The 14780-nt window shown below is 39.3% G+C and overlaps 1 protein-coding gene across 11 annotated transcripts in view; it reads right to left on the reverse strand.

Moving 5' to 3' along the window:
* TRAK1 (trafficking kinesin protein 1) overlaps positions 1–14780 on the reverse strand; it is a 127604-nt gene that overhangs the window by 31342 nt on the left and 81482 nt on the right. For all 11 annotated transcript variants that reach the window (XM_071561338.1, XM_071561335.1, XM_071561341.1 and 8 more), the window contains 2 exons: positions 7108–7184; positions 3588–3704 (listed from right to left, as the gene is read on the reverse strand). In XM_071561338.1, the coding sequence (XP_071417439.1) occupies positions 3588–3704; positions 7108–7158 (168 nt within the window). In that variant the 5' untranslated portion in view covers positions 7159–7184. The remainder of the gene's footprint in view (positions 1–3587; positions 3705–7107; positions 7185–14780) is intronic.

Below are 14780 nucleotides of genomic sequence, written 5' to 3' on the forward strand. Positions count from 1 at the left end.
GAGCCTTTAGATAAAATTACTAGAATACTTGTGTAGCAAGGTTCCATTTGGGACTCAAGAGCCTGTTGAGTTACAGAACACCATCACACAGTGGAAGGCAAGTGTTCTCAGGTTGTTCCAACAGCACAGGCTGCAGTCAGTTTCTGGGTGTAGTTTGGGCTTTGCATTACTGCAAAACGTGAGTGTAGTGAAGTAGTTTGTGGGAGTCCCATGCTTAGTATATACACGTATCAAAAAGGAACACAACACCAAAATTGGTTGATTAAAATTGCTTGTAATTGTGAGCTCCACAAACCAAACTTGGTCAATTTATATTGTGATTCTCCAAGAAAAGGGTTGAAAGCCCAATCACACAGTCTCACCTGCACCACTTCACAGTTGCAATTTAAGACTCCAATAGCAAGAGATTAATTTTTATTTGCCTTGCATAGCTATAAGATAGCATAACTGATCAAACAGATCCATTTCCTTCCACATGCACTGCAAGAGTTGGCCCTCAGTTTGCACTTTCCATGCACAAATTGCAGAGCACGCTTTTTTTTACTAAAAACTTCTGCTTTTTAGATTGTAGGCATGCTTTTCTTTGTAGTTATTATTGGGAAAACCCCAAAGAATATCAATAAAATGGATTTAAGCTGCATTTTCATCAAACAAAAAGCAGACACAATGCTTAATAAAGCACTTGAACTGAGCAGAATTTGAAGAAAACAAGGTAATATACTATGGCTATTCTGTGTAATCAGAAGTGCTAATGCACCAAGTCCTCCCGAGGCATGTAACAAAAGCAACCAATCAACCTGGACTTTAAAACCAGCTATCATCAAAACACAAATTCTGACAGGTGACCTGGAACTAGATTAACAGGACTGTATTACTCAAAAGTTGTCACAGGTTTGTGGTGTTGTTACTTAAGGACTGACACTGCCTTTGAAGCACTGCCACTCAAATATTGGACAAAATCTGTAGAGGAAAAAGAAGCAGAAACTGGGAAATGCAGAAAGATTAGGAGAAGCTACTCCATACCAAATACAAGTGACATTGTGACAGTCTACATTTCTTTGATACAGAGCTCTAATTTCAAAAGGAGAAAATATTAAAGTGTAGACAGCACCATACCTGTGAAAAGGGACATATCTTGGGATGGGAGCTGCAGCAACCTTACTGAGCATTGTAACAGAGCAACAGGTAGGCACACTGTACCTGGGAACTACACTTCTGCTGCTGAAGACACCCATCTCTGTAACCCAGACACTTAACAATTAAGAAATCTTTCTCAAAACAACATTTATGCATTAAAATATTATATTCAAAGAGTATGTTGAGACTGAAGTGTCTGTGACCCCAGCAAAGTGCTTGCTTTAGTGCACTTCCCCTTTGTTCTCAGTTCCATCAGTTTTTTTGAACATGATCACAGCCCCTCCCTAAACAGAAGCAAGCACCTAACAACACAAACTCAAAAGACAAACCCAAGAATCTAATGGCCTTTGCACAGATCTGTATTACTCTGCCATGTACCTATAAATGTGGCTTGCTCCCAGCACGCAGGAAAGACTCAAGCTGCATCATGGGATGGATAGAAGGTTTTGTTAGGACAGCTTTGGTAGGTCAAAGAGAGACAAAGCTAAATTATTCATGCCATGATACATATACCCATAACACCTTAATTTTATACCACACACCAGAAAGAACTTGTCCCTATATTACAGAAACCATATATCCCCCAGATAAACCATTTCTAGGCAGTTTGTACAGAATTTTAAAAGTACCGAATAAATTCTTTTCACTTATCTCTTGCCCTTACAGACAGCTGTCTTAGTTACTGTCTTGTTCAAATATTTCAAAGTTCAGCTTTAATGGAAAATCTGAAACCTTCTAAAAACAGATTTTCAACAAACAGAAGTGTCATGACTTTAAAGCCTGATGAGTTCTGCCTCAACAGCATCAGTTTCTGAAGGAGTCAAAATAACAGCATGAAAGAGGGGTGTTGACAGAACATATGGCCCAACACACCAAGCCACCTGGTAAGAGGCTTATTTCTGGTGGCACTTTTCCTAATGCTGCTTCTCAGTCCTAAACAAAAATAGATCTGGACAGAGGCAGTCCCCCACCTTCCTCAATTAAATTTTCCACTGTGGAGGGATGGTATGAATGTACAGTCCAGCTCAGTCCCTTTGCAAATACCTAGTAAATATCATGTTGACCAATGCACAAATAATTTTGTCTGCCATAGGATGGTACTTGGGCAGCAAGTAACAGCACTCCTTTGGGACTGAAGAGAAGTAGTTTTCCTTTCCAAAGAGGATAGGCCACATCAATGGATATTATTTCAATATGTGCACTCCATCACCATCTATCACACATCTGGGATCCCCCCATCCACACTTGATTCACCAGTCTATCTCAGATATAATGCAACACCTCACACTCCAGAGCAGTTTTTGTTACTTGTTTAAGTTTTTAATCCGCTGTGGGTCATTGTTCTCCTGCTCGCCCTACAACTGTAAGATTTATGTCTTGCTCAAAATCACATATGAATGAGATTCACAGTCCCAGTCACTGTCCAGAATAAGAGAAATAACATTGGTTCCCAGCTCAATTAGTAAGTCAGAGTTTAGGGACACTTGCAGTTATAGATAAAGCTCTTTTAAAGCATACTGGCTGGCTCTATCCAAAATACATCTATCAAGAATCTGCCAGCACCTACAGCACCCAACTCCCCATTCACAGGAACACAGTAAGAAATAGTAACTAAATAAATACTTTACTAAAAGCTCAATGGCATATGGCAGACATAAGGTGTTACTTGAAACAATGTAACCTTTCTGGTGTGTTTCATAGCTCACACCAAGGTGTGCACTCCAAGCCCAGAATGCTACCTGTATCCTGGGCTGCATCAAAACAAGAGCGGTGATTCTCCTGCACTCTGGTGACCATCCAGCCCTACAGTCCTAAGGACAGGACAGACAGAGACCTGCTGGAACAGGTACAGAGGGGAACCACAAAAATGATCAGATCAATGAACACCTCTCCTTAGGAGTTGGGGTTATTCAGACAGCAGAAGAAAAGGCTCCAAGAAGACCTTATTGCAACCTTTCAGTACTTAAAGGTGGTTAGTAACAAAGTCAGGGACAGACTTTTCAGCAGGGCCTGTTGTGACAGGACAATGGGTCATGGTTTTAAACTAAAGGAGGGTAGATTCAGACCAGATGCAAGGGAGACATTTTTAACAGTGAGGGTGAACAAATATTGGAACAGGGTGCCCAGAGAGGCAGTGGATGCCCCATTCCTGGAAACATCCAAACTCAAGCTGAGTGGGGCTCCAAGCAACCAGATCTAGTTGAAGATGTTCCTGCTTATTGCAGGAGGTTGGATTTGGAGACCTTTAAAGGTCCCTTCCACCCCAAATCATTCTGTGCTTCTATGAATTGAGAAACACATGCACCATCCTATTATATTCTAAACATGCTCATCAAATGTCTAAAGCATTATTACTGCAGTTAAACACAGCCAAATGTATTTAGAATATGAAACCAGAAGAAAATGCTCCCCATCACTGCATATGCAGGACTCAGGCACAAAAATCTTACCTCTTCCCTGATGTGTTCTACTTGCTCCTCTAGGAAGTCATTTCTTTCTGTAAGTGACTTATTCTTCTTTAACAGTGACTGGCCAATTCGAGCAGCTAATTCTAAGTCCCGTTCTTTCTGTAAAGCATTAAAAAAGAAAGCTAATTTCAATTTTTTTTATTCACCAAAGGATCAGAGGGAGGGTAAAATTGCCATGAAAAGAAAGGAATAAATACTTCAACAATTATTAAGATTTTTTTCCTTCTGTGAGGGTTTGTTTGGTTGGGTTTTTGCTAATTTTCTTCTATTCCTGCTTATGTTACACCCACATGATTCTGAAAAGATTGACCCACAAAGATTTATTGAGCAATACACAGGAAAGCACAGCTTCAAGGTCTGCTGTAAAACATCATGAAAAACAAAGTAAAACCAGATCGAGTTCTCCATGCCAGCTTTGTAAAAACTAACTACTAAGGGAAACTGTTCCATCACCTTGTTACACCAGCTGCAGAATGCAATCATGGGGCTTCAGACATTATATTGCAAACAATTCTGAAACACAGTAAAAATACTAGACAACGTCAGCATTTCAAAGCATTCCATTCTCCACCTCGAAAAAAAGGCAATAACCTATGCAGGAGGAGAAGCCAATTACAGCACAATGAGCTTCCATCTTCTTTGAGTATGTATATCCATTAGTGCTTTTCTATAAAAACAAATCCTAACTCCTTCCTTTTTAAAGATGTCCAAATCCACATTAAGTGGTTATTTTCATGTCATGCCTGACCTTTTCTTCCCCCTCCTCTGTGAGCACAGTATTGGAAATCACCTGTCTTGACAGTTCACCACATGTACCAATAAAAACTGGAAGCTTATGGCTGTTGACATGTACCTATGGATGTCTCAGCTTTGCAGAAGCTGATACATGGGACTGTAATCTGTCTGGGAGAGGATGGCAAACTGCATAAGTTTTGTGCCATTCATTTGGAATTTCTATTGATAATTGTCTTATTCAACTAGTGTATCTTTAGTGGTAAAATGGTGCTCTGGTTAACTCCACAAATACCTTTAGCTCAACATCATTTGAGGAAGAATTTTCTCCCTGCTACTGAAAATACAGTTTGGGGCTTATTTACTGTCCTTAACAACCATTCAGATTTTGTGACTAAATGCTGCCTTAGGTCACGTATGCATTCATGATAAAACCTACAGCTACTGTCACATGGATTTAAGTCAAGAAATTTGAATAAAGAGTCTTTCATAGAGGGAAAAAAAAAGAAGTCATATAATAACCAGTAAATAAAAAGAGAGGTTATCAATCACTGCTGCATCTACAAATGACATTTTCCAAATGGATTCTGAAGGTCAAACCTATATTTGCATTGAAAGCTTCTGGCATTATCTAGCCATAAAATCTTTATGTAATCTTGCATACAATCTTTCAGAACAATAGGTGCCATAAAGTTATCCAAAAATCGTTTGGTTTATGTATCAAGCCAACTTACTGTTCACTAATTTAGCTCACTTCATGAATACAGAATGGAGAAAATACATTGCTGCGACTTTGAGGAAGAGCTATCTAGCAACAAGGTTTATAAGCTCAAATTTGAGGAATTTAAGTGCATTTCTAGGCTCTTGAATTAACCTCCTTAGACTTCCTACACAATTTTTAGCAATTCAGCTCAAAATCTCAGTTTGGGGACACGTCTCTTACTCACAGTGATGAAGAACTGATTTATTACAGCAATCTGTTAAAAAAAAAACAACTGGAAAGCAGGACACATTTACACTATTATTAGAATGGAATGAGAAGGCAGGTTCATAAAGGAATATGCTCCTATTCTTGCCACGTACCCAGGCAGGCCTAGTGCCACCCTCCCTCTGCTTATTTTCAGGGCAGTAGGCACAGATTTTTGAAATATTTGCACACATGCTCTTTAGAGATCTTCCCTTTCCTATCTGCCCAAATGCTCCACCTTTCATTCTATCAACTTTGTAATGCAATCATTTGGAGCTTGTCAACATGGAAGAGAGACAAGGGTTTTTCTTTCACTTGTGTGTGTAAAGGCAACAGAAGGAGTTAAAGTATAACAAATGGATGCAACCTCTTGTGGTAAGTCAAATTCTGCAAAAGGATGTAATCTCTTGTGATATCCATCATCTGGGGAACAGAGAAAGGTGCTGTAAGTACCTCTCCCTACAAACAGAGCAATTTCACCAGAAATGATGGTCTAATAAACCAAAAAGTCTCACTTAAAGTACTGTTTTATTAAAGTCTCACAGATTACACACCCCACTTTTCCCTTGCCATCATCCAGATAAGCAAGTACATCAGACGCTTTAAAGGACTGGCTCAGCAAGTCCTTCAAGCATTGCTCCTGCCAGTGTGCTGTCTGGATCTGCAGACATTTGGCTACATGGACTCGGGAGGAAACAGTTTGGCAGATGCTGCATCATTACTGCAAGGAGCCATAGAACAAATGCAGCAAATCTCAGCCAAACAAGGCAAAGGGAACAGGACACAAACAGGTTACTACAGGTTGATGAATTATTCCAGTTTTAACAGGTATTTCATACAGAGATGTTCAAATGGGTTTGGCTCAAAGCACAAAATGCAAGACGGTAGAGTGCTGAGGTGTATCAAGCAGAGGTGGGAGATTTGAGCATTCATTTATATGCTTGTTTCCTTGCAGAATTCGAGAAAGAACAGACTTCCCACTGTACCTTGGTTAAACAGATCACATTTTTGCCATTGCTCTTGCAATACACAATTAAATATGAAGGATTATATCACACTCAGCCAAGAACTAATAAAGTTATAACAGTTTTCACCTAAAGAATTACTCATGAACATTCTTTGGAAAATCATTGTTAAGTTTCCTGCAAAAAGGCAGCTAACTTTACTCAAATAATTTACCATTATATTTATTGAACATAATTATCATACTGTGACAGTTGATTTTTTACATTTCTTGAGTGTCATGGATTACAGGACAATTTACATAACAATGGTACTAAAAGACCCACAAACAACCAAACCAAACAAACATATGACAAAGAAGAAAAGGAGACAAACGGCGTATAAGATACTTTTAATTTTGTGTCTACTTTTCTAGAAAGACATTACCTGAGATAATTATAAATAGTGGCTGTGAACTTTTTTCCCCATTATTTTCTGAAGCAAATAAATCCATCAATAATAATACTCTTAGCTTTACATGTACAGTAACAATATGCGTCATTTTAAGATGATTCCCCCTTCTCCTCATTCAATAGGGAAAACATTTGGTCAAGAACAAGTTAAATGGCCTCAACTGAAAAATAAGCACAAGTAATAAATGTATGTGACAGAGGTAAACAGAGGACTTTTACTTAGAAAGACTATTTACTTTCCCCAAGAGTTAAAGTGTACAGACACTCAGAGCGCTTATTCCTCCTCATTAGAGGACAGTCTACCAACAATCCCTAGTGGTGGTACCATATAATTTCTGTACTACTTTCTCCTACTGTGCATGGATCCTTACAGAGATGAGATACTTGCCTCTTCAAGAAGACGTGTTACAGCATCTATGTCATTGTATGTTTTAGTCATCTGGCCCACTCTTTCAGCGCATAAAACTGTGAGGAAATAAAACAAAACATTAATTATACTGCCAATACTGTTGGGAAAGAATCATAAAACATCCCGAGCTGGAAGGCACTCACAAGGATCTTGGAAGTCCAGCTCCTATTCTTTGCAAGAAATAACCTTCTGAGTTTAGGTGTGCCTAAGTTTTCATCATAAAAAGTACTTATATTCACTTTTGGATAAGCATATAAAGAACTAAAAACCTGAACCAAAAAAAAGAGAAACAAACAACCCCCCAAAAAACCCACAAACCCACCCTCAAAAAAGTTATCAAAGCCTCACATTATAGTGAGAATAAATATGTTTTTTCGTAATGAGCATTTGCTTTTGTCAGTGGCAGAACAAACTGTCAAAATGTTAAAACTTTCTTCTCTGAATAAATGTCTTGAGTTTATTAAAAAAAATCAAGAAGTCAAAACATATGTTCTTAGATATATAATTAGGTTTTCAACATGTCACCTACTCGTTTATGACATGCAGTAGAGTTACTCCATGAAAAAGCAACTCTGATACTGTTAGGAATACAGTTCAACAGAAAGGCACTGTCATACCAAGTCGGTAAGAACTGGGCTTAGATACAAAACACATGCAAAATGAAAAATGACTCTTGTAATACCCAGGCCACACCACAGTGACCACAGTATCACCCATATTTACTCAGACTGGATGAGATGATTAATCACTAAGGTGGAACCAGGAGCTATGTTAGACTGAAGTGTGCAGAAGTTCAGTCTACCACCATAGGTGCCCCTTTAAGAAGCTACGCTGACTTATCTAGAAGTCAGTAAGTTCTCTAAAAATCCACCAACAATCAGAGGACACAACAGCACTTTCTGCTCTATCCTTCTACACTTTGTATTTTCAGCTACACCTATTCCTCAAACCCTGTAATTCTGAAAAAAAGGACTGTTAATGAAATTCAGTGGATCACATGGACTGTGAGTGATCAGCCTGCTGTAGCATGGTCTCCAGGGGATTTATCCTTGACAATGTCAATTAGAGCTCAGGCTGACAGATTAGTGGTTGTTGTTCTAGTGCACATTAAGGCGGTGCAAGGAGTTTCGAGAGACAGATAAGGCCTAATAAGATTTAAATGGTGGTGGGGGGGGAAGAACAACTGTACAGTAACATTACCAGGAAACAGTCTGTCACACAAAGGAAACAACACCAGCTCATAAATATACAATCTGCATATAAGTAAATACACAGTTCACCAGTAAGGCACAATGATAATATCTCAAATGCAACAGCACTTAAGATGCCTGTTGAAATGTTGGAGGATATTTTTCCATACCTAAACATCAGAAAAGTGCTCAAACTATGGCAAGAAGTCCAATTTTTTTATTTCTTTTCCTGTTTCTCTAATACTACTTTTGAGGATCACATCCTGGAAACATTTACTATATTTGGTGACATCAGTAGTGCCAGTAAACTCCACAGAATGCTATTCAGAAGTATTTAAAAGATAATTGCACTTCCCCAAATAATCAAGTCTGAAAGTGGTAACAGTAAAAAGTTTATGCTTCAAAGTAATCTGACAAACATTACACAGCAATAGAAAGAATAATTATACCACTACACAAGCAAAAATACGGTGCATCTGCAAACTACAAGCTATATTAGTCAAAAGCAGACTAATCAAGATTCCTCAGGAAAAAAAAATGCAGAAACTTGCAGAGAATGTCAGCTATAATAAACAAAGAGGGTTTCCACTAAAACTTCACATAAAGACAGAAGGCGTGATGTTCAGAAGACTATTCACACACACAAGGAATCAAAATCACCATAAACTCAATTTTATTTTAAATATAGTAAGTTCATTAGTCATGCCATAAACCATCTATCAGAATCCCTGACGCCAGCAGGTTTCAAAACCAACTGCACACTAAATAGTTTCCTTGGTTACAGCATTCCATCACTGCTATAAAATAATGTTTGACGTTCTCATTAGCAAGCTCATTTCAACTCTGTACCCAGCACTAACAATCACCGCTGAGTAGGACTGGCAATCTCACACCATTCTAATTCAGGTGAATGTATAACCTTCCTAACATCCAAGATGATAAAAGGATGGTGTTCCCCCAGACAGAATAAAGACACTCAGCTGGCAGAGTGATAAAAGTTCATCTGTGTGGCTACTCCCTTGGTTATTCCTTCAGGACTTCGCATTTAAACTTTACCATGGCAGGGTAACACGACAGCCTTATCACACCAGACATGACTAGTGGGGAAGTAGATTCTAGTCACCAATAGCTTTTATATCTTGAAATTTCCATCAAAGTTCTGTTGGTCATTGTTAAAACAAAGGATCTTCATCTCTGCCAGGGTGAAAGGGTTTCAAAGCAGAAATGTCCTCTTAAGCACCTCCTACAGCATCCAAGAGGAAATAAACTTCAACAGACTGCACATAATAAAATGCCTCCTTCAGCCAACTACTGCCCATGCTACTACTGCCACATACAACACCGTGGAAACACAGAGCTAGTAACTAAAAGCAAGCATTTCCTTTTGGAAGGAGGGCAAACTTGCAAAGGGGTGTTGCTTTCCATCACTCAGAAACCAACACGGGCAGGGGGGAAGAGAAGGTGAAAAGTGCGAGTACAATTCAGAAGCAGTGTTAAAAAATCCCAACTACTCAGAAGTGTCTAGATATTGTTATTAAGCCTCCACAGATTACAAGAAAACATTTGGCCAATTCCTAGTACAGAAACTTTAATTTCTTTAGTGATTAAAAAATCTGCCATTGAAAAAGACATATTATTTTGAAAATAATATAGAGATGTTATCAGTGAGGAAATGTACCCTCCCCATCCCACATCTCTAATGAATCCTGCTTAATGGGTTTCCAGCCTGCTGGAGCTTCCAGTAAGTATAAGAGCCTGGTAATGCTGCTGTAAAGACAAAACAAGAGCAAATGAAGGACAGTGCCCTGCAATGCAAAACCTAAAGTGCTGACCTCTTTTTGTCCATTTGCAAATCAGTAGTGTTTTTGCTTGAGGGCAATAGGGAGCAGAGTGCCTAAATGGATGGATGCATAAAAACAGCCAAATCAAATACACTTTGCACTTCTCAGCTTATGGTCAAGGCTGATAGACAATACAGAAAGAAAGAATAAAATAAAAGGCTACAGCGAGTGGAGAAACTACAGAATTCAAAAAACACAATTAAAATGTGTGCTTTGGTAACTGCTTTGAAGTTAATGTCACAGATCCTAACCAGGAAATAAGGAACAGAGAAAGCTCCCATCACATTATTTTCACAACATGCCACCTGGGACATATTTGCAGTTTGAAGCGAAACACATAAATCAAAACAAACACAGATCAAGTATTTCCTTTGCCTTAAAGTACCTTGCACCATCTTCATACCCTCTTAAAACTTGCAAATTCACTGGTACCCACACTGCTGTGATTCCCCACGTGAGTCCAGCAGAAAGGATGTACTCTGCATTTGCTCCTTGTCATCTGTTCAATGCAGCATCTGACTGGAACTCTGTTCCAGGCTCTGAGCTCTGCTATGACTAAAGCTCTGATTCCTGAGCTGAAGATGCTCAGAGAGATGGAGGAACACATGTACCTTCCTGGATTGGTCCAGAAAGTCACACAGACAGCTAAGCATGTTGCTTAGAGGAAAGATACGTTTACAGAAGAGGAAACAGGAAGAGAAGAGGAACAAGAATACCACTATTGGCAGCTTCTGCAATGAGCCACCATGTACCAAACAGCTTCTCCCCATCCCCTCTGCTCAGAGGTCTGTCCAAACACTGAAGATACAGTGGCAAGTGCCTCACATCCTAAATGCTGCACATGAAGATGCACAGAGCACACCCAGTAACACTGACCAGCTGCACTCCTTGCTGCCACTTGGCAAGTGGTTAGCAATCCAAGACCCTGGCAGACTTGGGCTCCCCAGCTCACGATGGATTAATTTCTGAAAGGCTATTTTTACACTCCAAGGATAAAGCACTTACTAAAAAATCACAGCTTCAGTTCCAGAGCCACTGATAGTTACACTCTGGCACTGGTTACTGTGAGCACTACATAGACTTGAGCCAAGCATATGAGGAATTCTGAAAGTGTGCCAAATTACATATATTACCTTTCAAATAAACTCAGGAAAATTATACCTAAAATGTGCTGTCAGCTGTTAACGGACACAGACTAGAACGATTCTACACAGCTAGAGATAAACATGGTGGCTTCTCCTCCACTGAAGAGGCATTTTTGGCAGCCCTGGCTAAACTGGGGCACAGACTTCAGGTCTGTTGTTGCCCGTCACATTTGAGAATACGCTCATTTAAGAGCTTAAAAATTTTCCAAGATTACTGCCACCAGAGCTTGAAGAATGTGCTTCCAAGGGTCCAAATCTTATCCTTACACACCAGCAGTTCTGGCAGCCTCCCCCAGAGCTTCCCAAGCACAGGAGCAGCCCAGTTGCTCCCATGGGCAGATGGGGATTTCAGCGGGTGGCTGTAACCCTGGTTAGAGGGATAAGGAGCGGTCACAGCGTGCCAACTGCCTCGCAGCTGTCGGGCCACACTGTGGGCGAGCTCCGCGGAGGAGTCTGCAAGAGCAAAATGTTGTGAGTGATACACAGTCAGCAAGTTCAACAGGCAATGCCAAAAGATTTTACTTTTTTGTCTTCTTTGACTGTTACAGCCTAGCTTACTGTGATTTCAGTGGTATAGTTTGCAAATTAACCTTTTAATATTAAGCTGCAGTTACTGATGCTCCTAGAAGAAGAAATTTTATCTTGCTGTTCAAGTCTATAGTTCAAAGGGTGTTTGTTTACTACGATTTCTCTCATACAGTGCTCAGATAGCTCAGCAAATCCAATAGTAAAGACTCACATACAAACCATTGTTAACACAATCTCAGGTTTGCAAAAAAACCTTTCTACTGCTACTTCTTTTCTAAAGCTGATGCTTGAAAACTCAGGTAGAAAATCACTTCAAAATACTTCCTCTAAGTAGGATATGAGCTGCAAATTTTCTTGTGGCGAATGAAAAATCCATGTAAAAGAAATTTCAACAGAGACATCACATGCTTGTTCCTTCTATTGGCATAAATACAGATCAAATGTGGTGACCTGAAAGATACAGCCATGAAGTGAAACTAAGGAGATAAGAAAAGGTTTCGAGAGAGAACTCACCATTGATCTAATGGATACACCACTTACAGACGCAGCTCAGCATGAGTCTTCCATTACAAGTTAAACTTCTTTTGCAGGATTTCTTATTACTAGGCATTGTGTTACTGTCCTGACATTCTCTTCCATTCATTTCTTGTCAAAAAACATCTGGACTGCAGTCAATGCAATTAATAAATGGGTGAAAGGTTTAAACCAGGATCTAAACTGTAAATCTTTAAAAATACTAAAATGAAGTTACCAGCCTGTAAGTCATGCATTGTCATCTGTCTCTTTGCTTAAATATGTGATTTTTCTCCTACTCCAGCTCTTCAGAAGGGATTGGTTGTGCCAAAGCTGTCAAAAATTATTAGTCTCCATTTTTTGGTTTAGTGTTTACAGATTCCAGACCTCCATTCTAGTCAATGTCTTTATAAGATAAAACAAGTATTGCACATTTTCTGAAAGTCAAAACTCTGCAGTGCCTGAAATTCAGATTTTAACAGTGATTCCAAGACTTATTTTTATTTTTAATTAAACTTGAGATAGATTCTTTGTTTGCATTTACCAAGTACTTCAGATAATGAAGACTTCTAATTTGTTACATTAGTAAAATGAAATACCAATTATTTGCTGCCATCATAGGTCCAAAATAGGTAATAGCCTTTTCCTGTCCCAGCTGGAAAGGCAAGAATCAGAACACAGACACTTTCAGAGACAGCTGACCCAACACATCACTAACCAAAGCAAACTGACAGGTTGTCCTTTCACAGCTCAGAATCCCTTATGAACAAACACTGGGCAGGTGCTGTCAACAGATATCCCCGAGCAAAGTTTCACTGCAATCAGCCCCGAGAACAGCTTATCAATTAAGAGTAAACATGTCGCTGTCAGGCAACTCCAAAGCAATGCACTGACCCTGGGGCTGGTCTGCCCAGACTTTTATGAAGGTGCCTCCTATCCTCATCAAGAGAGTCGACTCTGTCATGCTGCCAAGGGCAAGGCAGTGACAGGCTCTAGAAACAGGACTGCAGGCAGTCCTAGGATCTAAATGTCAGGACAGAGAAAAACGTCACTACATCAACATGATCATGGAAATAGTATTTGAGAAGTAAGAACACATTCTATATAAGGGTAGGCCAAACAGTTAAGGAGTCTTAATTACACATTTTTTTTAACCTCTTCTTTTCAATAACTATAAATGGTTCAAGTGAAGCATACCCTCAGATTTTCCATTTCTGATACCAGATTTATGGCCAGATATGGTTAAAATGTTTCTTTTGTTCAGCGTGAAAAGGCTACATGCTGACATTTCCAGCTGCTTTATAGAATAGATTGACTCATCCATTCTCTTAAGAGAAACACTACCCTTTGTAAGTGTGCCCACGTGCAAAGATACACAAAAATGATCTATGGTATTCTATGTATCTGTATCTCTGCTACACTGAGTGTGTAGGTGACATGAACATATAGATGGAATGGAGAAGGCATATTTATAAGACATTTCAAATACATACTGAGTTTTTGAGAGGAAGACATTGTAGAAAGACAGGGCTAAATTTATCCCACATAAAACTCAACATGTTTTTGTTTTGTTTTGCTCTCAAAATCAACAACAGCTTCAGACTGTCCTTAGATCTGGATGAAAAAAGTCTACAGGAAGAATAACAACAGGATCATCTATGCTTCAGAAACAGTTTAATCACTAAAAAAAAAGGGGAATAAGACATAAAAGTGTTAGTTGACCTCTCTTGATAAGTTTCCTCTCCCCAGTTTTAAATTTTCCTTTTAGCAGTATTCTCTCCAGCACCTTTCTTTTTTGCACTGACACACAAGTTATCTCAGCTTTCTTCAGAGACCCACAACAGGAAAGATGGATAATTTATTAACTGAGTGGGTCTGAAAACCAAGAGGAATATTTGATTCTGAGGAAGTTTTTACAGGGAAGTCCTATGCAACAGGATACAAAGAGCACACTTCATTCAACAAGACTCTGGACACAGGAACTGTTTTCCATGAGGTAGATAAGAGTGTAAATTCACAGCAGGTCACATTGTCTGTGCTAACAATCTTTCGAAGCATCCTTACATCACCCTTATAATAGTGAACTTGGAAGTAACAGCTCCATACCACAAAAGTGCTATTTTAGAGCAAAATTTGCAGCACATGAAATAACAGAAATAGTGCATTCAGCTTTTGGTACCTGTAGCCCTGAAAAAAGGGTTGCCAGGTTGTCTGGAAGCAGCCCCAGCGCAGGTACCCTCTCTATACAGCAGGTGCACAGGAGGATTTTCAATGCACACATATTCTCATTCCCATCTGAATGGGTCAGTTGCCTGCAATACAGCAGATGTCCATTATTTCCACAAAGCATGACAAGACTTTTGGGTTGTTTGTTTTATTGAAAGTTTAAGTCATAAGATCCCACACTTGGATCATTTCTGTCTGTGCAAGTTCAA

This window comes from Pithys albifrons, chromosome 7 (assembly GCF_047495875.1).
Source record: "Pithys albifrons albifrons isolate INPA30051 chromosome 7, PitAlb_v1, whole genome shotgun sequence".
Taxonomy (NCBI): Eukaryota; Metazoa; Chordata; class Aves; order Passeriformes; family Thamnophilidae; genus Pithys; species Pithys albifrons.